Source organism: Callithrix jacchus, chromosome 12, assembly GCF_049354715.1.
Source record: "Callithrix jacchus isolate 240 chromosome 12, calJac240_pri, whole genome shotgun sequence".
Taxonomy (NCBI): domain Eukaryota; kingdom Metazoa; phylum Chordata; class Mammalia; order Primates; family Cebidae; genus Callithrix; species Callithrix jacchus.
In genome coordinates, this window is record NC_133513.1 from 36,075,575 (window position 1) to 36,098,989 (window position 23,415).

The window sequence follows — 23,415 nt, forward strand, 5'->3', positions numbered from 1 at the left end:
CTCTTAAAAAAAATTAGCTGAGCATAGTGGTGTGCACCTCCAGTCCCAGCTACCTGGGAAGCTGAGGTGGGAGGGTAACTTGAGCATGGGAGGCTAACACTGCAGTGAGCCAGTATCATACCACTAGGCTCCACCCAGCCTGGGAAACAGGGAGACCTGCCCCTCCCCAACAGTTAACAATCCTGGAGAAAGGGGATGTGTTTTGCTGTCCATGTTACCTTCGTTTGTCAAGTCAACCTACACATTCTCTTTCCTATCCCCTGGAAGCCTTTCCACACGTACATCCCAAATCTAGCATAGACTTTCATGGGTATGTGAAGGTCCTGTTAGAAATGTTCATAATCTGTCTTAATCTTCATGGCACTCCAGCTCCATTTCCAGTCTGGAATTCCACCTGTCTCTCTGCGTCTATTATAACCTGTAGGCCTATGCTTCCCCATGCAGTGCTGACACGTGAAGCATAGTGAGCCCATGGGTGAGAAATCACCAAGGCTACGGCAGGGACACAGTTCTCCCTAGGTTCCCCCCATGCCAGTCCTCCCAGTGCTTCCGTCTGCATTCCTGTAGCCTGCCATTCTTGGTAATGCTGCTGCCCTCATATCAGAGTATCTAAACGTGCACAACAAAGACCTGTACTATACAGCATCTGAAGCCCAATAAGGCTAGAAAAGGCTGAATACTTCACAGACCTAATTTTTAATGCAACTCTCAAGGATTTAATCAAAAGTTTACTCTTTAAATGAACTCAATAATGACCCTCAATACTGCAAAGATCATAAGTTACAATATACAGCTACTGACTTGAGAAAATAAAGCTGAAGAATGTCCAAACATGGAGAAACCCCACCTCCTTAACCAGGTATGGTGGTATGAGCCTCTAATTCCAGCTACTTGGGAGGCCGAGGCAGGAGAATCACTTGAACCCAGGAGGCAGAGGTTGTGGTGAGCCAAGATTGTGCCATCACACTCCAGCCTGGGCAACAAGAATGAAACTCCATGTGAAAAAAAAAAAAAGGTAATACTGTGTGCTATACATAGAACTGCCTGAATTTAAGCACAGCTTTCTTTTGCTAAGGTGGCTAGCAGTTTGAAAACGGGTCTCAAGCTTGATGTATCCTGCCATAACCTAATTCACAAATACATCCTCACAAAAATCATGAGCCTGATCCAAGAAAAAAGTAAATCACTAGATTTTATAAAAACTAAACTGGCTTAAGCTCTCTAGCTATCACCTGTGACTCCAGCATCAAAGGGCCTAGTAGGAAATTCCAAATGGTTTAGAACCATGCACATTAGAGGTGGCTGGGGCCGCATGTGTCCATTTGATGCTTCCCGGAATGTGTGTTTCTAGTCACCATTTCCACCATTCACATATTTAACATTTTTATTAGACTTTTATTTAGCCTCATAAGAATATAAGGGAGATCATAGATTTGATGTATGAAATTATTTTTAAATTCACACTAAAATACATTACGATTAAAATGAATTATCTTCAACCACCCATTTTGCTATCTTTTGCTGAGCAGATAATGTGTGCCAGTCATTGTGAAAAAGTCTTTATTTTAAGAAAAAAATTTAGTTAACAAAAAATTTAACAAGTTTCACTTAGCAAAATACACCCAAAAGGAAATCACAGTACAAAGAAAGTTTTAAGTCAAGGCCTCACCAATTCCTACAGTATTAGTATTGTGTCTCAATTCTCAAAACTAACTTTTTAAAAGCTTAAACTTAACCTAAAGGATTTTAAATGAAAATATAAACTAGAATGAACAAACATGAGAAATATTTCTTTGAATCAGGGAGCTAGCACCTTTGAGTTTTCCAAAAAAGCACGTCTCCCCAGTGTGTTCAGTGATGTGGTGTAAAAGGCCCACATTTAACATACTGAAACTACTTAAACTCAGATAACATCACTCTGAAGTATACTACCAAAATGTTAATCGAGAAAAGCTGAAAATAGTTTTAGTTTACTTATCACATGCTAGAAGAAAATTTTGCATGAGAAACACTGAAGAGGTAATTTTTTTAATCCAGATTTCACAAACTCATGGTGCAAAATGGGTCCCACAGCTTCCTCTATTATAACTGCTCTTAACTGCTTGTTGGCTGCCTGTGTAAAATTTGATTGAAATAACTCAAATGTTCCTAACAAAACTAGTCATATCCACCCATGCTGTTCTGCCCACTGTAGCCGGCCCCATAACAGCCGCTCACTGACTGGCTCTCCAGGCCACTATAAGTGGCCTGGGCAGCAGACACCCCCATGCCTTGCATCACCTGGCTGCTATATGCCCCATTGCTGGCCCCTGTTGTCGAATTCAAGAAGAGTTCTATGTATCTGTGTTGCATGTTAGCCCTGTCTTTGGACATGGCTGCAACAGCTTCTTCATGAGTAGCAAACTCAACATCTGCTTCGCCCGTCACTCTTCCATCTGGGCCGATCTCAATATGGACTCTCACAGGATTGAGAGGAGAAAAGAAGTTGTAAATGTCGTTCTCTGTCGCTTTGTATGGCAGACCCCTCATGTGGACACAGTGGCCTGTGGTGCTCTGCACTGTGAACTCACTGTCGCCGTATCTGTGGTCATACATTCCAGAGAGACAGTAGCTGAGGTCTCTCCCGAACAGATCGGTGGTGAAGCCATAACCATCGCTGAGGCCACTGTACTCCTCATAGCCCCCATAGCCTGCGCTGTAGGCACCAGGCCGCATCCTCTCCAGGCCTGCCTGCTTCACAATGCCAATATACCTCCTGGCGGTTCCGGGGCGGTCATAGGGCCCCGGCCGCTGCACGGACATGAACTTCAGAGGGGGATCTGAGTATGACCTAACTTCCTCCTGGCTGCTCTTAAACACCTCGATGTACCTGTGCCCTATCCTCTCCTTGTGCTTCCCTAGAGCTTTCTCAGCTAACTCCTGGGAGGCAAACTGCACAAATGCTTCCCCTGTAATCTTGCCCTCGGGGTCCACAGGCAATGTGATCCCGTTTGGCACGATTTCCAACCCTGAGAAGAACTGAACAATTTCTTCCTTTGTGCATCCAAATGGGAGTCCTCGAAGCCGCACGAAGCCATCATTGGCGCTGTCGGCACTGTTGGGACCACTGTGCTTCAACACCCAATCCATCTCGGTTCTGTGGGACTTGAACACCTCTATGTACCGGTGGCCCATGCTTTCCCTGTCTTTTTTCAAAGCCAGTTTTACATCATCTTCTGATCCAAGTTCAACAAAAGCCTCACCACTCTGCCTGCCCTCTCTAGTGTAGATGAAATGGACACCTGCGGCCCCATCGTGAATCGTGCAGTCAGAGAGGAAGTTCTGCACGTCCTCAACAGAGCAGGACCAGGGAAGGCCACGGAGCTTGACCACAAAGCCCTCACCTCCCTCAGGGCCCAGCATCATGGACACTTGACAGGATGGGTGTCAGGTGGTCTTGGGTGTGGCTTTTTTGTGGCTGAAAAACAAAAACAAAAATGACAAATTTATTTAATATGTGTTAAAAAATATATGCAATAGTAATTTTCCCTCTTTTACAGATGAGGGAGGTAGTAAGACATTAATAAATATACCAAATACATTTGAGAGCTAAGATTAAACTTCAGATCTCTCAAAAAATTTACATGATTTTTCACAGGCAGTTTGAAAAATCAGGTGTCTACCAGGCAGGACGATGCATGTGAATTTGGTGCCTTGAACACAGAGGAATGTAAGTTTTAGTCAGGTTAGAGCAAGCACATTTTCTTGTTATATTTATTCCACTATTTGTCATGATGAAATGTGGCAGTTCACTTATAGATAGCAATGGCTTCTAGTGTCCACGGAGTTATCATTTTGCTCCTAATTTTTTTTTTTTTGAGATGGAGTTTCGCTCTTGTTACCCAGGCTGGAGTGCAATGGCGCCATCTTGGCTCACCGCAACCTCCGCCTCCTGGGTTCAGGCAATTCTCCTGCCTCAGCCTCCTGAGTAGCTGGGACTACAGGCACTCACCACCATGCCCAGCTAATTTTTTTTGTATTTTTAGTAGAGACGGGGTTTCACCATGTTGACCAGGATGGTCTCGATCTCTTGACTTTGTGATCCACCCGCCTCGGCCTCCCAAAGTGCTGGGATTACAGGCTTGACCCACTGCGCCCGGCCCTCCTAAATTGCTAATTCAAAGTAAATACCAGTCAAGTGTGAGGCCAAACTGACGACATATACAGACAAGCAGACTAATTCACCAGCAGAATTAGTTATGTGCACTGCAAGTAAATGGAGAAACCAGATCAAATGATTGATTCACAGGTTCACATAAAATACAGCAGAATTGCTGCCTTTTGCTGAACAACTGGTAGAGGGCATTGGGAAGAAAGAGATGATATCACAGGAGAGCTGAAAAATGCCCTTCCCACCAGGGTGGTACATGGAACCTGAAGTCCAAACTCAAAGAGTAAGGCCAACCACACTCTGGAAGGAAGTCTTTTGAGAAAGAGGAGCAGTTGACCCAGACTACAACATATGTAACCTATCTACAAGCAAGAAAAATACTGCAGTATGGGGTATCAAAGATAATGCCCAAAACAAGCACAGAGTACATGGAAATCTTTTTTCTTTTCTTTTTTCGAAACAAAGTCTCGCTCTGTCTCCCGGGCTCACGTGCAGTGGGTGCCATCTCATGTCATTGCAACCTCTGCCTCCCAGGTTCCAGTGGTTCTCCTGCCTTAGCCCCCTAAGTAGCTGGGATTACAAGCCTGTGCCACCATGCCCTGGCTAATATTTTTTTTAGCAGAGACAGGATTTCTCTGGCCATGTTGGCCAGGTTGGTCTTAAACTCCTGACCTCAAGTGATCTGCCAGCTTCAGCCTCTCAATCAAAGTGCTGGGATTACAGGTGTGAGCCACCTTGCCTGGCTGGAAAGCTGATGTTTCAAAGTGTCATTTCACATCAACCATAATAGATATAGCTGGTGGCTTTCTCAAGAAATATGGGCTCATCATTTGGGGAAAAAAGCTCCATAAAAAAACCCCACAATTTAAAAAAGACTAGATGTAATTTAAGAAAGGAAAGGCAAATTTGTAATAAATAAATGAAATGCTTGACTGCACTAGCATCAGGGAAAACTTAATTAGTAACAAGTTATCATTTAGTAATTTTAAAGTTTGATGTAGCCATTGTAGATAATGACATGTAATTCTCATACAGTGCTTGGTCATTTCAAATTGCTAATGTCTAAAAGGATAACTTTGTAAATCTTAAATTATAAAGACATGTCTCCCAATAACAGTATAATGGCACCAATGAAACAGAACTGTACGTAATATATCCTGAACCTATCACCAAGACCAAACACCAGGCATTTATTCACAAACTGTGATTTGGAATCCAAAGGGCTTTGAAAGGTATACAGCTTAGGTAAAAGATGTCACCCCTGCTAATGAGTGGGATATGGAAGTCTCAGGGAAGACAGTCAACGGGAGCCTAACCTGTATTGCTGCTCACTGCCCACCTCAAATGTATTAATACTGTGTACATAAAATTACCCTGAAGGGCAAAGGACTGGACATAAGTAATCCTATCTCCAATTTTCAAACCGTGCTCTGGATCTGCAGCACACACTGGGGTTTAGCCTCTCCAGGCCTTATCCAAACCCCCTGCAGCAGTGTATGGTGAGAGTAACACGCTGATCTGCCAGAGCAAGGTCACAGCAGCCTGTAGGCTAAGGTTTCTCAGCCTTAGGACTACAGAGTTGTGGGGGCAGGCCCAGGTACTGTAGTATGTTTAGCTGCATCCCTGTTCTCTGCCCACTAGATGCCAGTAGCACCCTTCATCTCCAGTTCTGACAACCATGTATCTCCAGACATTCCCAAATGTTCTTTGGTGGCTAATGCCGCCCTCCAGTTGTGAAATACTGTAGAAAATCAGAGTGAGGCTGGGCACAGTGGCTCCAGCTTACAATCCTAGCACTTTGGGAGGCAGAGGTGGGTGGATCACTAGAGGTCATGAGTTGAAGACCAGCCTGGGCAATATGACAAAACCCCACCTGACTACAAACACAAACAACTAGCTGGGTATAATGGCAGGCGCCTGTTATCCCAGAAACTTGGGAGGCTGGGCAAGAATATTGCCTGAACCCAGTAATTGGAGTTTTGAGTGAGGGGGACTGCACCACTGCATTCCAGCCCGGGGAAACAGAGCAAGACTGACTAAAGAAAAGAAAAAAAAGAAAGAAAAAGAAAATCAGGGTGAACTTCCTTAGAGTAAACAGGCCCTGAATATCGCCCACTGTCCTACCCCAGCACCCCCTGCTTGTCCAAAGCCCTTCAGACGTCTCCGGTGGCCTTACCTAAGATTTTCACCCCCTCCCCAGCTGGTTGACATTCCTCTTGGAAGTGGACTTTGTCAAGTCAAGTCAGAGTCTAGGAGTTTGTAAGCAAGGAGTGGGCCCCTCTTACAGCAGAGATCATGAACTACAGGCTCTGCTCTGGGTCCAACCTCATATACCCTAATGCTTCATTCTTTCTTTCCCCTTTGCCCACTGAGCACTATCTCCTTGGTAATTAAGCATGCTCAGTTCTATCCAAATCATAACATACCTTCCCTGTGCCAATCTTGCCTCCAGCTACTTGTTTTGTTCAGTAAAATCATGTCGAAAGGCCTCTACTGTCACTTCCACTCCTCACCATTAAAACTTCATGATCAAAACCAGGCACGTGGCTCAATGCCTGTAATCCCAGCACTTTGGGAGGCAGAGGAGAGTGGATCACCTGAGGTCAGGTGTTCAAGACCAGCCTAGCCAACATGGTGAAACCCTGCCTCTACTAAAAATATAAAAATTAGCTGAGCGTGGTGGTTGACACCAGTAATCCCAGCTACTCAGGAGGTTGAGGCAAGAGAATCGCTTGAACCCAGGAGACAAGGCTACAGTGAGCAGAGATCATGCCACTGCAATCGAGCCTGGGAGACAGAGCAGGACTCAAACAAAAAAACTGCGTGATTCCACTGTACAGATCTCCATAACAAGAAAAATATCAACTATTACCATCTTCATCTTATTTAAACATTCCTTCCTGGACATCCTCTATCTTTCACTCCTGTTGGCAATTACTCTGTGTGGGTGGGGTTTTTTTTTTTTTTTTTTTTTGAGTCTTACTCTGTTGCCCAGGCTGGAGTGCAGTGGCATGATCCTGGCTCACTGCAACCTCTGCCTCCTGGGTTCAATCGATTCTCCTCCCTTACCCTCTTGAGCAGCTAGGATTACAGGTACATGCCACCATGTCCAAGTTTTGTAATTTTTAGAGACAGGGTTTCACCATTTTGGTCAGGCTGGTCTCACTTTCCTTGTAATCCACCTGCCTTGGCCCCCCAAAGTGCTAGAATGAGCCACCACACCTGGGCTGGTATCTCTTTAAAAAGTTTTCCAAGCATAATGGTTAGGCCTTACTGCAATCCCATCTATGGCTCACGTGTTCTTAAAACTCATCACTGTTCTGCTTCCAAGTCCTCAGTGGTTTCCCACTGAAGTCAGAACAAGGACCAAAGGCCCAAGAGGATCCCTCAAGCCTTCCAACTTTTGCCTGCAACACTCTTACCTAGCTAACATCACTTCCTTTCTTTCTTTTCTCCCGGAATGTGCCAGGCTTTCTGCTTCTTCAGGGAGGTGACGCACATGGTTGACGCTCATGGTTAATTCTCTCCCCAAATATACTCAGTTCAACCTTCTGTCTACCTAAATCCCACTAATCCTTAAGGTCTCAGCTCAAATACACCACCTTTCTTAAAGGGTTTCTCATTACCCAAATTAAGTCTCACACTCTCCACTACCACAGCATTCTTGCTGCATTTTGTTTAAAAGGGGTCTTCAAATTCACAATGGAAGCCTACAGGGGAGATACTTTGTGCCCGTTTTGTTGGCCATTGTGACCTCATCCTCAGCAAAGGCTCAACCCAGCTGGCCCAAGATTAGCCAGGATTAACTGATACCCATGTTAGGTGGGGGAAGGGGGGGAAGTCAACACCTTCCTCAAGAATGCGGTGGCCTGGCTAGGCTGAAAAAGGACATACAATCATAAAAACAAAAACATTTCATAGAAGAATCACTTAAAATGCCTACTAATATCTTACATGTCGTAAGTGTTTTGTAACAGAATTGTTTCAGAAGCAAAATGACTTCCTCTCTGAAGGCAAGGTGAAGAGACCACTCCTGTCCAAAATACCTGTGTACACTGAAAACATGTACTGCTAATTTTCACTTTATAATTGGTTTTCTTTTCCATTTCTCATAAGTCCTAAGGCTTTTCAATAACTAATACTCAGTTGAAAAGAGGCCTGTGGTGTCCTGCTCAAGGTTAAAGTTAGGGACAAAACTTTTATCACTCCAGGCTGATAAGTAAATTTGAGTATAACAAATATAAATACTGCAGCTGAAAATGGGCTCTTCTTAAAATAGCTCACCTTAAAAACAACTGCAGATGCCTTCAACTGTGGATGCCTTCAGTGGGAGACACTTATGGATGACAATAAACTGTCCTAATAAAACAGCAATATTGGCTTTGTCGGGGGACAGGGCACTAGCTCTGGGCTCAGAACTCCAGGTGAGACAGCTAGGAAACCCTTTGTAAATCCTGGGTTTATAAAATTAAATCTCACACTCCATCCACCTAACAGGATTGTGGAAGTCTTACCTTTTCGCAAAAGAGAGTACAACAGAAGGGAAACGCCCTGTTGGTCTTGAGATTTACTCAATTGCTGAATTTTTTTTTTTTCGAGAACTTTTGTACTCTTGTCACCCAGACTAGAGTGCAGTGGCTCCATCTTGGCTCCCTACAACCTCTGCCTCGTGGGTTCAAGCCATTCTCCTACCTCAGCCTCCTAAGTAGCTGGGATTGTAAGTGTGGGCTACCACATCAAACTAACTTTTGTATTTTCTGTAGAGACTGGGTTTCACTATGTTGGCCAGGCTGGCCTCGAACTCCTGATCTCAAGTGATCCGTCCACCTCCGCATCCCAAAGTGCTGCAATTACAGGGGTGAGCAACTGCTCCTGGCCAATTCCTGAGTTTCTACACTGAAGACCGTTAGTGCTAGGAAGAAATTTAAATATTGAGGGCGGGGCACTTGGGAGGGAAATGGGTGGTGAAGTGACAACCATAAGAGGGCTTGACAGTAGGAGTGATCCTTCACTGGGAAAGCATAGGCATGGGACAAGGGTGCTTGCTAGAAATTGTTTAATCTGACTTATAGGAACCCCTCTGTAAGCAGTGTAGAGGCACATCCCAAAGACACTTCCAGTTTTATTTGGTAGTATCATTGAAAAATGTTTCAGTAGGAAATATATCATAATCACCAACATCCCAGTGATAACGCTGTCCCAAAGGACATGGGCTGAATTGAGGGCTATGGAATTCTAAAAACGAAGCTGCATGAGAAGTTTTGGAAATGTGAAATTAAGAAAATCACTTAATTTTGCTGAACCTGTCATCTTTAAATGAAGATAATCAAATCTGCCTTGTCTTGCAAACTTCCAATAATTATTACATAAGACATTATTAGTGGGGCGTACAAAAGGCAAGTATGATTACATTTATTAGGAAACCTATTCAAAGGTAATTCAGTTTCAAGTACTGTGAAATCAGGTTTTCAAGAGGCTTCAACAATCTGCCTTGTTGAAGGATCTAAAGGGTGAAATCCAGTCATCAATGATCTGATCCACTTCTTCCTTGGTTAATCCCAGCCCTGGTTCCAGCATGATCCGCAGACCAACACCTGAGGCCTCTCTGGGGCATGCCAAGCTGGCAGTCAAGTCCTCGTACACCCATCTAACCCACCCGACTAGCCGCTGTGAGCCTGCGGACCGTGCTCACTGCGCACCGCCAACGCACGTGGAGGGAGAGTTGAGTGTCTTCGGTCCGCAGCGCCAGGAAACCGCTGGGGAAGGGAGGGCTGCTCAGCCCCTCAAGATACTGGACTCGGCGCTTTTCAGAGCACGCAAGTTGGCGCCAATTATCTGGCCAACCAGATAACTAAAACACAGACCCTAAAACAACCGACGTGGGTGGAGACTGAGAATCTGCATTTCCAGAAAGCGCTCTCGAACTAGCTCTATGCTGTGTTACAGGTTGGACGGGATTAACGCTTGCCTACAGGCAGAGCCAATTAAGATAAACAGGGCGCGCCCGAGTCCTCCGACTAGTTCGGCTAACTGCAGAGTAAACAGGGCTGTGTTAAAGCACCACCCACCTCGTTTTCTTTTGTTCAGGACAGCAATCGGGAAGGGATCCTGGCCTCCCCTCCTTGACACACTCCCCGGAGACCGGGCAGCACTCTCGCCAAGCGGCTGGGAGCGCGTTCCGCCTCGCCGCCCCCATTACTCACTTAGCTCCACTCTCAAACCAAAGTCCACCCGGCCACGGCCCACGGACTTTCCTGCTCTAAGACTTACCAGAGAGGCAAACGGGACTGGTTTCTGTCGCTATCAGGCAAGCGCGCTGGCAGCTAAGAGCCTCGAAATTCCACCGAAGCTCAACCACGCAGAGGGCTCCGGGGAAAGTCCAGGTGCATCTTTTTGTTCTCAACCTGCAACAGAAATCCAAGTGGTCGGGGTCGAACGCCTTCTGCGAGGTGGGAAGGCCCGAGCGCGCGGTGTGCGTGTTTTGGCGGGAAACAGCGCCAAGGCCCCGGGACAAGGTGACGGCGGCGTTCCCGCGGCCTCCTTTCGTCGCGCCGGCAGCTTCGGGACCGCCCGGCCGGGCAGGAAGGTCGGCCCCAGGGCCTGCGCGGGCTCGGGCGGGAGCTTCCGGGCGGGGGCGGAGCGAGTGGCGCGGAGGGGGGCAGGGACGGGAGAGCTCCCGGGGGGAGGGGAGGGCGACTCGCGGGTGGGGGAGGGGAGGGGACGCCTGGCGGACTTCCTGGGCCCGGAGGGCGAAAGCGAGGTTGGGTGGGGGCTGCTTTCCTGGCCTGCTGGGCTAACGCAGCCTGAGCAGTAGCTCCGGGACCCGCGGGCGGAGCAGGGCAGCGGAGAGGGCAAGGAAAAAGCGCTCCCAGGTCTGGTTCGGTCTCCCGGAGGCCGTAGCGGCGAAAGGGGGTCTGGTGGGCGGCCGGGGCGCCCGCCCTGCGGCTCACCACGCCAGGGACCGGCTGCTGGCCCCAAGGAGGCGCGGGGTCCTGAGTCCGGGAAGCGGAGGCCGCGTGATCGAGACCGGCAGTCGGACGTGGGTCACGGGGTGCAGAGGAGGAAGTTCCACCGCCGGGCCCGCCAAGATGTCACCAATGGGAAACGCGTGCCTGCAGGTGCGGCCCCGCGGCCCGCCGCGCTGGGCCCTAACAGGAAGTGGGGGAAGGAGAGAGGCCAGGCGGCGGGAAGACAGTTCTCCCGAAGGGAGCTGACCGCGAGTGCGACCTGGGGAAAGTCCAGAGTGCCAGCCACGGGGAGAGGCGGGGAACTGCAGAGTGTGTCAGACACAGCCCCTCTCCGGGAGGCTTCCTCTAAAATGGAATTAGCGGACATACCTTGGGTCTGTACATTTGACCATGGACTCACGTATAGATTCTAAAAACATTATTTTGGGAAAAAAAAAGTTTTTAACTCAATTCCTAAAACTTTAACCTAACAAGCAATTTTGTGGACCTCTGAATCCTGATTCAAATGAACTGCAGAACAATTATAAAGCATTTCAATAATGTGAGCAGTGACATTTCATATTACAGTATTACAAAAATCTTGTAATTACACTGTAATTTCTTTAAAAGACCCTTTTTAGAGCCACAAGTATTTGCACATGATACCTGATTTCTTGACTCTATTTTAAAGTACTTGGAAAGTGGAAATACACATGAAGCAAGATGTGCTGTGAGCTAGTAATTAGTATTCCTGATGTGTACATGGAGTTTCATTATGCTTGTTTCTACTTTTGTGTATGTATGTCCTTTTTATTTGAGACAGGGTCAGTCTGCTCGGTGGCTCAGTCTGGTGTACAGTGGCACAATTTCAAGTTGTCCACAAAGAGTAGGTGGAGAGATAGAGGAAAAACTGTCCATGATTAGTAATGGTTGAATCTGGGTGACAGGCACATTAGCCTCAAACCTCCTAGGCTCAAGTGATCCTCTCACCTTAGCCTCCCCAAAGTAGTTGGGACCACAGGTACATGCCACCAAGCCGGGCTAGTTTTTTCTTCAAAGTTTTAGTAGAGACAAGGTCTATGATGCCCAGCCTGGTCTGTTAACCACCTAGGCACCCCGAAATGCTGGGATAAAAGAGCCACCCTGCCCGGCCCAAAGCACGTTTTAATTATCTATCAGTCACCATAGGGTTCCTGCCTGTGAGGGAACAATGTGTGCAAACTTGAGCCAGGGGTCATATTGTGTAGCTGCAGCTAAGTCTGAGATCAATGGTAGGAGATAACACGGGAAGGTAGCCTTAAAGGCTTGTTCTGGTGTTCAACAGCCAGTGAGAAGGCATTTAATGAAATGTGGTGCAACTGGAGTTTTCACTTACCAAGAAGTACTGTGCTCCTAAAAGATGCAGGAACTACAGTGGTAAAGACAAAGTTCCTGCCTTGGTGGGTCCAGTAACAGTGGAGTAGGAAGTCAAGAAATTGACCAGGGGGAAAAAAAAAGAGAAACAAGACAAAAGCCCATTCTTTTTTTTTTCTGTACATTATCTCCCTCTGGACACTTGATCAAATTCTTCATATTTTTACCAAAGCCTTTTACTAGGATATATTTTGGTGTCGGTTGCTTTGTATTCATATTCTTATCTCATGGGCAATCCTTTAAGATTGAATTTAGGATACAGAAGAAGCTGTATCTGTTCACATGAGCAGCACAGATGGGTCTTGGGGGCAAAAATTCTCCAACCTGGTACACAGTATGTGAGCAGACCATAGACCTATTTGTTAGGGATGTTTTCTTTTTCTGCTGGAAATCATACTGGAAATTGAATTTAATGACCTCAAATGTCTCTTCCAACCCAGCAATTTTATAAAATCCCTATTCAGCGACTCTTAAATACTTCCCACTGTCGTGAACTCAAGAATTATGATACAAGACTGAACCAACTCCATTAAAAAAAAAAATGCACCAACGCACACATCTGTAGTTAACTTTTCAGGGGCACATGGATCTGAAGTGTGAGAATTCTAACCCAATTCACACGGCATGCCAAATTCAATACACAGAGCTATCCTAAAAGCTATTAAAGACTGAGAAGCTGTATGTGGAGCATATATTAACATTTCAAATAATTACTCCATTACTACATTTTTATCCACGAAAGGGGATCTGTCCTGATCTGCATGCAACAGGAAAGCTGTTTTCCATTACCTTCTATCAGGTCCTTTGCTTATTTGCTGTAGCTAAGTCTGGGTAAATAACATACTGCTTCCCTCAGGTTCATTTCCCAAAAACTGTGTTACTAAAAAGCATCAATAGTAGTATAAACTAATGTTAGGTAAATTTTATCTATACTGTTTGTATTGAAACTAATGTAAGGGACAAATGTTGACCAATCATAAATTAAATAACCATTCCTATTTGATATTGATTGCATTCTGTGAATTATTCAAGAATTAAGGTATCTAAGGTAAATGTTCCTTTAAATGTTAATAAAAAGCAAAACTGCGACTTAACTTCTGTTCTTAACTGAGGGAAATGTCTTTATTTGGAGTAACTGGAAATAAGATCCATGCATACCTAAGAAATGGGTGTGTATAGATTCCGTTAAAGAAAAATACAATTGATAGCAAGATCGATTTTATTTTTCCCAGACCACCTCCTGTACCTCTGTGTCCCTTGAGCAAGCAGCGCCTAAGTAGGTGCACAGTCAAACCCTGGAGCTGGACAGAAAGGAGGCCTGTGGGGTATCCACTGCCCCTTCAGGAAGGTACATCCCTTGGGAATGGAATCCTTCCCGAAGCCTCCATGGAAACATGGCACCTTGTCAGGTTCCAAGCAGCAGGCCCTGAGCTGTGCTGTCTAGGGACCATTGCATTCTGCCTTGGGGGAATTTTGGAGAACAGAGAAGAGGAACACGACAGTTTACAGAAGAGGGGCTCTAGCACCCAGGAATAATGCACCACACCTCAGACTTAGGCAGGTTTCAAGGAACAAGAAGTGCTAGACAAAAACCATAATGATTTTAACAGAAAAAAAAGGAGCAACTTCAGATACTCTCCATTATAAATTAAAAAAAAAAAAGACTTTCTGGAACTAATACTTCACTGGATTTTAGAAGTTAGTACTGAATTCAAACAAAGGAAAATCAAGTAGAATAAACAAAAACAGAAACAACAATGGGGGAGAAGATAAGAGATTTGGAGGACATACTTTTTCCAAAGCAGTTTCCTCTATAAATTTAGGAGTTTTACCAACATATGCCTATGCTGGATCTTTTTAAAATATCCTAATGGGAACTACAGGATCAAGCTTATCTAAAGCCAGGAAAATTCACTTCTGCCCTTTATCACTTCTCTTGCTGTCTCCATCTGTGTCTTTTTCTCCTTCTGGAATTCCCACTATTCACATTATTTCTCCTGCCTAAGAAACCAACCTTATCAACACCTTGATCTTAAGACTTCTAGCCTGTATGGCAGCCCCTAGCATACTAATACACCATATGTTACCAAACCAGACAAAAACATCACAAGAAAACTGACTTCTGAATTCTCTGTACTTTAAGAGGGCATGTGGTAACACCAATTTAAACTAGAAAAAATATGTATGTCATAAACATCACAATTCTACGAGATGGCACTATTCTAATCAAATCACTTATGATGGGCTTATCGGGATATAACACAGTGAGTACCTGTATTGTATTATGTGAAGAGTTTTGTGTAACAAGGAGCATACGATCAGGAGAAATCTAAAAGGAGTCTTAATCTGTCATTCCTTTCCTTGATTACAGTGTCTTTTTTTTTTTTTTTTTTTAAACGGGGTCTTGCTTTCTTGCCTAGGCTGGTATGCAGTGTGTGACAACTCACTAGCACTGCATCCTCTATCTCCTGGGCTCAAGGGATCCTCCCCCCTTTGCCTGCCAATCAGCTGGTATTACAAGTGTGCACTATCATACCTGGCTCATTAAAAATTCCTTTTTGAAAAGACAGTCTTGCCATCTTGCCCAGGCTTCTGGTCTTTAACTCCTGAGCTCATTCTTCTGCCTTGATCTCCCAAAGTGTTGGGATTACAGATATGAGCCTACCTGTTTTTTTTTTTTTTAAAGACAGGAGTCTGGCTCTGTCACCCAGGCTGGAGTGCAGGAGCACGATCTCAGCTCACTGCAACCTCTGCCTCCCAGGTTCAATCGATTCTCCTGCCTCAGCCTGGGATTACAGACAGACACACACCACCAGACCTGGCAGATTTTTTTAGTAGAGATGGGGTTTCGCCAAGTTGGCCGCGCTGGTCTTGGACTCCTGGTCTCAAGCATTCTGCCTGCCTCAGGCTCCCTAAGTGCTGGGATTCAAGATATAAGCCACACCACACATAGCCTGTGTCATTCTGAAGAAATCTTCCTAGCCCAATCCCATATGGTTATTTGAACTTACAAATTTTTACACTTACATCTATGGTAAACTTAGAATTGATTTTTTCATTTCCAAAAGAATTTTACAATCAGTTAAGTATTACAGGCTAATTTCGCTCAACAACTCTGATGCAAAAGTCCAAACCAAGGATTAGTCAACCAAATCTAGCAATATATAAACCAATGTCATGACCAAGTTGGGTTTATTTCAGGAATGCAAGTGTAGTTGATCATTTCAAACTCAATCACTGCAATTTCTCATAGTGATGTATCAATGGAGACAAAGTATGAGAAAAGATGATTTTTTTAACGTTTTAAAAGAAATGCTGGCCAGGCATGGTGGCTCAAGAGGTCAAGAGATCGAGACCATCCTGGTCAATATGTTGAAACCCTGTCTCTAGTCAAAATACAAAAAATTAGCTGGGCATAGTGGCATATGCCTGTAATCCCAGCTACTCAGGAGGCTGAGACAGGAGAATTGCCTGAACCCAGGAGGCAGAGGTTGTGGTGAGTCGAGATGGCGCCATTGCACTCCAGCCTGGGTAAGAGTGAAACTCCATCTCAAAAAAAAAAAAAAAAAAGAAAAAGAAATGCTAAACTGAGTTTATGTCAAACTAGAACTGGGGCCAGGTACAGTGGCTCACACCTGTAATCCCAGCACTTTGGGAGGCCAAGGTGGGCAGATCACTTGAGCTCAGGAGACCAGCCTGGCGAACATGGTAAAACCCCATCTTTACTAAAAATGCCCTGTAATCCCAGATACTCAGAAGGCTGAGACAGAAGAATCAGTTGAATCCGGGAGGTGGAGGTTTGCAGTGAGCCAAGATCACAACATCGCACTCCAGCCTGGGTAGCAAAAGCAAAACTCCCATTTCCCCCCCCCCCCCCCCCCCCCGCCAAAAAAGGGAGGTGGGGGTAGCTCATGCCTGTAATCCCAAGTACTTTGGGAAGTCAAGGGCTGACAAATCACTTGAGGTCAGGAGTTTGAGACCAGCCTAGCCAACATGGTGAAACCCCCCCCCCCCGCCCCCACCACATCTCAACTACTAGATGGGCATGGTAGTGTTACACACCTGTAATCCCAGCTGCTCATGAGCCTGAGAATCACTTGAACTTGGGAGGCAGAGGTTACAGTGAGCCCAAGTCTTGCCACTGCACTCTAGACTGGGTGACAGATTGAGAATCCACCTCAAAAAAAAGGCCAGGCATGATGGCTCACACCAGTAATCCCAGCACTTTGGGAGGCCAAGGTGGGTGGATCACCCGAGGTCAGGAGTTCAAGACCAGCCTGACCAACATGGTGAAACCCCATCTGTTAAAAAAAAAATCCTGCTAATAAATGAGAAGGAATTAATTATCAAAATACCACCAATTTGGAAACCATTTAAGAAAATAATGGATCTAGGTAATGATCACCAATAGCTGCTGTTGGAACATGACAGAAGAGAAAATACCAACCAATGTGCCTCCAGTAGGAGCACAGCACCTCAGAAGTATTCTTTCCAAAAACCTGGATCTGAATCAGAACTAACTCCAGGCTGGGCCTTGTGGCTCATGCCTGTAATCCCAGCACTTTGGGAGGTTGAGGCAGGTGGATCACCTGAGGAGTACGAGACCAGCCTGATCAATATTATGAAACCCCATCTTAATAATTAAGTAAATAAATAAAGCCAAAACCAAAACTACCTCTAGAGGTAACTATTACTTTACCAGGGAAAAGCAATCAGAAAAACCCAAAGTGTGGGGAAGGAATGCTGCATGACAACCCGACAAATATGGGGGGACAGGGCCTGTAAGAAAGGGGAACCTCTAGATCACTAATATAGCATCCACTCACCACACTTGAAAAGTTTAAGTATATTAAAGCACTATATATACTTTCTTTTCTCTTAAAAAAAAAAAAAACGTGTAAGTGTAAAACTCACACTGGATTTTGACATATTCATAGGAATTTTTTCATTTTTAATTATTCAAAATCACGGAGGCCGGGTGCGGTGGCTCATGTCTGTAATCCTAGCACTTTGGGAGGCCGAGGTGGGTGGATCACCTGAGGTCAGGAGTTCAAGACCAGCCTGGCCATCAGGGTGAAACACCATCTTTATATATTTTTTTAAAAATGGAGAAATGAAAAAAGTGTTTTAAAACTTCTTACATGCAAAATGCTATTGTGGATATATATTAGGTTAAATTATTAATACACTGAATCATGTTTCCTTTCACCACTAGAGAACGTAATTTTATATTTATAGCTCACATTATATTTCTATTCGACAGTGCTGCTTTGAATTTAAAAAGTTATGTACAAAATATAAGGTGTGACCTTTGTATCCTGACTCAAACCAACTAGCTGTTTAAAAATATTTGGCCGGGCTCACGCCTGTAATTCCAGCACTTTCAGAGCAAGGCAGGTGGATCACCTGAGGTCAGGAGTTTGAGATCAGCCTGGACAACATGGTGAAACCTTCTCTAGTAAACATACAAAAATTAGCCAGGTGTGGTGGCAGGCACCTGTAATCCCAGCTACTTGGGAGGCTAAGGCAGGAGAATCGCTTGAACTTGAACCCCAGGCGGTGGAGGTTGCATTGAGCAGAGATGGCGCCACTGCACTCCAGCATGGGTAACAAGAAAGAAACTTGGTCTCAAAAAATAAATGAATAAAATAAAGGAAATTGATAGAAACATTTAAACTCTGGATACTTGATACTTTGGAATGTATTTTTAGGTATGGTAACAGTATCATGGTTAGGTTTTATTATTTTTTTAATGGCTAGGTTTTGAAAGTTCTTAGAAATACTGGGTATTTATTAATATAATCTTTTTGGTCTTGGATTTGCTGTAAAACAAGCGAGGGTGAGTTCATTTCTCCCTCTGCCCATCTTGTTGCCCTCCACAAGAACCACAGCTCAGGGCAATTAAGACAGAGCAGGGGCCCTGTCTGAGGAGGTCTGTCCCTGTCCAACTTGGGACCCAGTCCTGATTGTCCCTGGGCACGTGACTTCCCCCAACTTCCATTTTTAAATCTTAAACATGGAGCTAATAGCAACCCCTTTTACAGTGGTCCCGAGCATGTAATTAGAAAATGAAGGACCTAATACGAGTCAACTAATGTGGTTCTTCTGAAGAGCAGAGAACCAGACCTCAGTGGGGAAGAGGGAATTAGAGAGAAGTCACCTCCATGGAAAGGGCAACCCCACCGTTATCCCCATTAGGCTCTCATTTGCCTCCAGGCTTTCCAAGCTTCTGGCCAAGTGGGTGAAGGAACTTTCTATTTACTCAGTGTTTTCCCTTAAATTAGTTCCAATTTTTACCTGAATAAAGTTTTGTGACTACCCTTAACTGAAAACTTTCCAGTTTACAAAAAAGTGGCTGCGCATGATGGCTCACGCCTGTAATCCCAGCACTTTGGGAGGCTGAGGCAGGAGACTGGCCTAGACAACCTAGTAATGGTCCCATCTCTACCCCCCACAAAAAGATGTTAAATTAGAGAAATAAACCGTAACATGTAAATACAATTTTTTTCACATGCCTATAATCCCAACACTTTGGTAGCGAAGAAGAATCCCTTGAACACAAAAGTTTTAAAATCAACATAAGACACCACCTCTACCAAAAATACAAAAATTAGCAGGGTGTGCTGGCGACTGCCTGTGGTCCCAGATACTCTGGCAGCTCAGGTGGGAGGATCACTTGAGCACAGGAGGATCTCGGCAGCGAGCTGAGAGCACACCACTGCACTCCAGTCTGGGCAAAAAAGCGAGACCTGTCTCAAAATGTAACTAAAAAAAAAATTTTTTTTTTATAGAGACAGGGTCAGTGTCTGCGGCCCAGGCTGGTCTCCAACTCGTGGGCCCAAGCGATCCTACTCGGCCTCCTTAACTGCTGGGACTACAAGCGGGAGCCACAGCGCCCGGCCTATAATGACGCTAATGATCTAAAGGATGCATGAGGAACGTAATATCTACAAGGCAAAAAATCTTCTTGCTTAGGAATAAAGCACTCTCTTAATGTTCATCAAAAGTAACAATGTCTTATTTTATGATTTAGAAATTCTGTCTAGAAGAGCAAGCAGAGGTCACTTTTCAGGGCTCGCACTTATGGCATCTTTCGCCTACCTGGAAAACCCAAGAAATTTTCATCTTACTAGGAATTAAGAGACAAATACACACTCAACTTTTTAAAATGTAAGTAGAATTATACATGCATATTTTTGGAAGAATTAAGATGACTTGTGGAACAGAACGACTACAAAGACTACGCTTTCAGAACTCCCTGCTGCCTGAGGCTGCGGCCCTGACCCCGGCACAGAGCCCGCCCCGCGCGGTTCCGGGAAGCCGCCGCCGCCCGTTGCCCTTCGCGCGCAGCCGCCAGCGCGCGCCTCCTGTCCCGCCACGCAGCTGGCCGGTCCGAGCCCCCGGTGCCCAAGAGCAGTTTCAAGAACTTAACAGCCATTTTAGTTCGTCCCCGGGTCGCTAGGAGACCGAAAAGCCGCAGCGAAGGGCGCCCCGCGGGCGACGGCCGAGTCCGGCTCTCCTTCCGCCCTCCCGCTGGGACCCACGCGGCGCCGAGCGGAGGTCCCTGGCGCCTGGGGGGAGGGGTTCCCGCGACCAGGGCGGTCTGGCTGGTAGGGCGAGTCTGGCGCCCCGCTCCTCAGAACTCTAGTCCACGACTCCGAGGTCGGGAGAGCGGGGCGCCAGCGCAGCGCGACCTAGGCCCGGTCCACAAGTTTTCTAGAAGCAGGGCGGAATCGACGAAAATACTTCAAACTAGCAAAAAAAAAAAAAAGGACAACTAAGCCGAAGAGCAGGTATGAGTCGAAGATTTCCACCCCAAATACAAACACCATACCTCTAGGAACTGGAGACTAACCCAGAGACTGCGCTCCGAGAACACGCGGCGCTGCCGAGGAGGAAAAAGAGCCCAGGGCGGAGAGTGAGGGCTGAGGGAACCGGGCGTGGGAGGAGGGCGGAGCCAGCTTCCTGCCAGAGTCTATTGCAACTCCGGCGCCTGCGGCCACGTGAGCGCACGGCTTTCATTTTACTCAGGTATTACTACTCTTGAGACTAGGTCTCACTCCCGTCAGCCAGGCTGGAATGCCGCGGCACTATCACTGGTCACTGCAGTCTCGACCTCTCCGGCGCAAGCGACCCTCCCGCCTTAGCCTCCCGAGTAGCTGGGACAACAGGCGCGCGCCACCACGCGTAAATTTTTCTTTTAATTTTTAGCAGAGACGGAGTTTAACTATCTTGACCAGGTTGGTCGGGAACTCCTGGGCTCAAGACATCTTCCCGCCTGGGCCTCCCGCCGCGCCAAGCCTGTTCTCACTTTCAGAGCCCTCCGACGGTCGCCAGCGCTCCACCAGGAGGCCCGGCTATAACGCACCCGGCCGGCCATGTCTTCCCAGCCACCCGACTCCAAAATCTCAGGCCGCGGTGCTCACCCCGTGGGACCAGTGTCTGGGCGTACGGCTCTCTACCTACGACGCTGCGCCTCCCGACCCCAGTGGAGCCAGTCCTCGCCGGTCCCATGTACCGGCGCCTCGACCTCGAATCCCGTCAACCCAAATCTCAGCCCCTCAGTATGTGCAATCCTCCCTCGGCCCCAGATGTGCGGCGCTTGAACTCGGATCTCGCTTCCCTAATCCCAAATCTCAGGCCCAGCCCCACAATCCCCACCCCACTAGGCCCAATCGCCAGGGTGCGGGTACGCGGCCCCGGACCTCGAGTGATCTCCCGAATCTCAAATCCCAGCCCCACGGTCTCCACCCCCAGAGTACTCGGTCCCCGCTCGGTCCCGGGTGGCCGCCCCTCACCTCGGCCTCCGAGTCTCTACGTTCCCGCTCTCACATCAGGAACCCTGGTCGTCCCTCGGAGCACCTAGCGGAGGGTGAAAAGCGGGGAACTTGGCAGTTGTAGCTGTGGCAGTTGAGGCTTGTTGACCATCACCATGGAAACCCCCGGCTGCGAGCACGGGGCGGGGCCTAACAGAGGCGGGGGCAGGAACGCGACCGGTCCCAGTCCTCAGGGCCTGCCTGTCGAGTGCACGCGGCTTTGCCGGAAGCCCTCCTGCTCCCGGCGTGCCAGGCGCCGGCTAGGCCCTACTCCCCGGCTCGGCCCTTCGCCCTGGACACCTGGAAACAGAAACCCAAAGAGCCCGCGTCCCCACCCCGCTGCTACCTGCCGGCGTGACCGCAATTCGGTGCCCCAAGAACCTCACCTTAAGGAAGACGCGGCGCAGGCCTCCTTCCACGACGGACCGGAAAGACGCAAGGACCGCGGCAGGGTGGAGCCTTTGCGTATGGCTTCCGGGGGCGGGGCCGCGACGACGCTATTGTGACGCGCCCAGCGGGGAGCCGTCGATTGGGCGGCAGGCCGCAGGGCGGAGCCGACACTGGGGTGGGGGCAGGGGAGGCCGCGGAGACTCTTGAGCCCGGACGTTTCTGGAGAAGACAGGGGAGGGGAGGGGACGGGAGGAGGAAGAGGGAGTGGAGCGGCGGGAAAGATCCCTCTTACTTCCGCTGACTCCCTGGAGGAACGACAGTGGTGAGACTCGCAGGACTCTGAAATGTGCGCCGAAAGGACGCCTGATTTGAAGACTGGGCTGAAAGAAGGAAATGAGAGCCGATTCCCGGGCGTGGTGGTGCATGCCTGTGGTCCCAGTAATTTGGGAGGCTGAGGCGGGAGAATCACTTGAGCCCGGGAAGTCAAGGATGCAGTTTAGCCCTGAGTGCTCCACTGCCTCCAGCCTGGGCGTCAGAGCGAGACGCTGTCTCAAAAAAAATTTTTTAAGGAAAAAAATACACTGAGGGCAGGGCGCAGTGCCTCACTCCTGTAATCCCAGCACTTTGGGAGGCGGAGGGGGGCGGATCACGAGGTCAGGAGATCCAGGCCAGCCTGGCCAACATGGTGAAACCCCGTCTCTACTAAAATACAAAAAAAAAGGACGGCGTAATGGCGCGCGCCTGTAGTCCCAGCTACTCGGGAGTCTGAGGCAGGTGAATCGCTTGAACCCAAAAGGTGGAGGTTGCAGTGAGGCGAGATTGCGCTACTGCACTCCAACCTGGCAACCGAGTGAGACTCCGTCTCAAAAAAAAAAAAAAGCCGGGTGCGGTGGCTCAAGCCTGTAATCCCAGCACTTTGGGAGGCCGAGGCGGGTGGATCACGAGGGCAAGAGATCGAGACCATCCTGGTCAACATGGTGAAACCCCGTCTCTACTAAAAATACAAAAAATTAGCTGGGCATGGTGGCGCATACCTGTAATCCCAGCTACTCAGGAGGCTGAGGCAGGAGAATTGCCTGAACCGAGGAGGCCGAGGTTGTGGTGAGCCGAGATGGCGCCATTGCACTCCAGCCTGGGTAACAAGAGCGAAACTCTGTCTCAAAAATAAAAATAAATAAATAATAAAAATAAAACAGGCCGGGCGCGGTGGCTCACGCCTGTAATCCCAGCACTTTGGGAGACTGAAGCAGGCAGATCACGAGATTGAGACCATCCTGGCCAACATGGTAAAACCCTGTCTCTACTAAAAAATACAAAAATTAGCTGGGCATGGTGGCTGTCCACCTGTAGTCCCAGCTACTAGGGAGGCTGCTGCAGGAGAATTGCTTGAAACAGGAGGCGGAGACCAGTGAGCCGAGATTGCGCCACTGTACTCCAGCTTGGAGCCTGGCAACAGAGCAAGACTGTCTAAAATAAATAAATACATAAAATTTAAAAAGGAAAAAAATACACTGAGGGCCGGGCACGGTGCCTCACTCCTGTAATCCCAGCACTTTGAGAAGTTGAGGCAGGCAGATCACGAGGTTTGGAGTGCCACTGCACTCCAGCCTGTCTCAAAAAAAAAAAAAAGAAAAAGTAAAGGAGTGCTCAAAATAGTGTCGGAAGATGAATGGATCACTGTGATGAAGGAACGAGCAGT

The 23,415-nt window shown here is 47.2% G+C and overlaps 1 protein-coding gene across 5 annotated transcripts; it reads right to left on the reverse strand.

Moving 5' to 3' along the window:
• Positions 1 to 1,374: 1,374 nt before the first annotated feature.
• HNRNPF (heterogeneous nuclear ribonucleoprotein F) lies at positions 1,375 to 21,766 on the reverse strand. 5 transcript variants are annotated; one of them, XM_078345286.1, is made up of 4 exons: positions 21,713 to 21,766; positions 21,309 to 21,372; positions 10,421 to 10,554; positions 1,375 to 3,457 (listed from the first exon to the last, which is right to left on the reverse strand). In XM_078345286.1, exon 4 carries the CDS (start codon positions 3,403 to 3,405, stop codon positions 2,158 to 2,160), a length of 1,248 nt encoding a protein of 415 aa, XP_078201412.1. In that variant the 5' UTR covers positions 3,406 to 3,457; positions 10,421 to 10,554; positions 21,309 to 21,372; positions 21,713 to 21,766; the 3' UTR covers positions 1,375 to 2,157. The 5 variants fall into 5 exon arrangements, with proteins under 5 accessions (XP_078201412.1, XP_078201411.1, XP_078201413.1 ...); XM_078345285.1 differs by lacking the exon at positions 21,309 to 21,372; XM_078345287.1 differs by lacking the exons at positions 21,309 to 21,372; positions 21,713 to 21,766 and adding an exon at positions 20,345 to 20,418.
• Between the last annotated feature and the right edge of the window lie 1,649 nt (positions 21,767 to 23,415).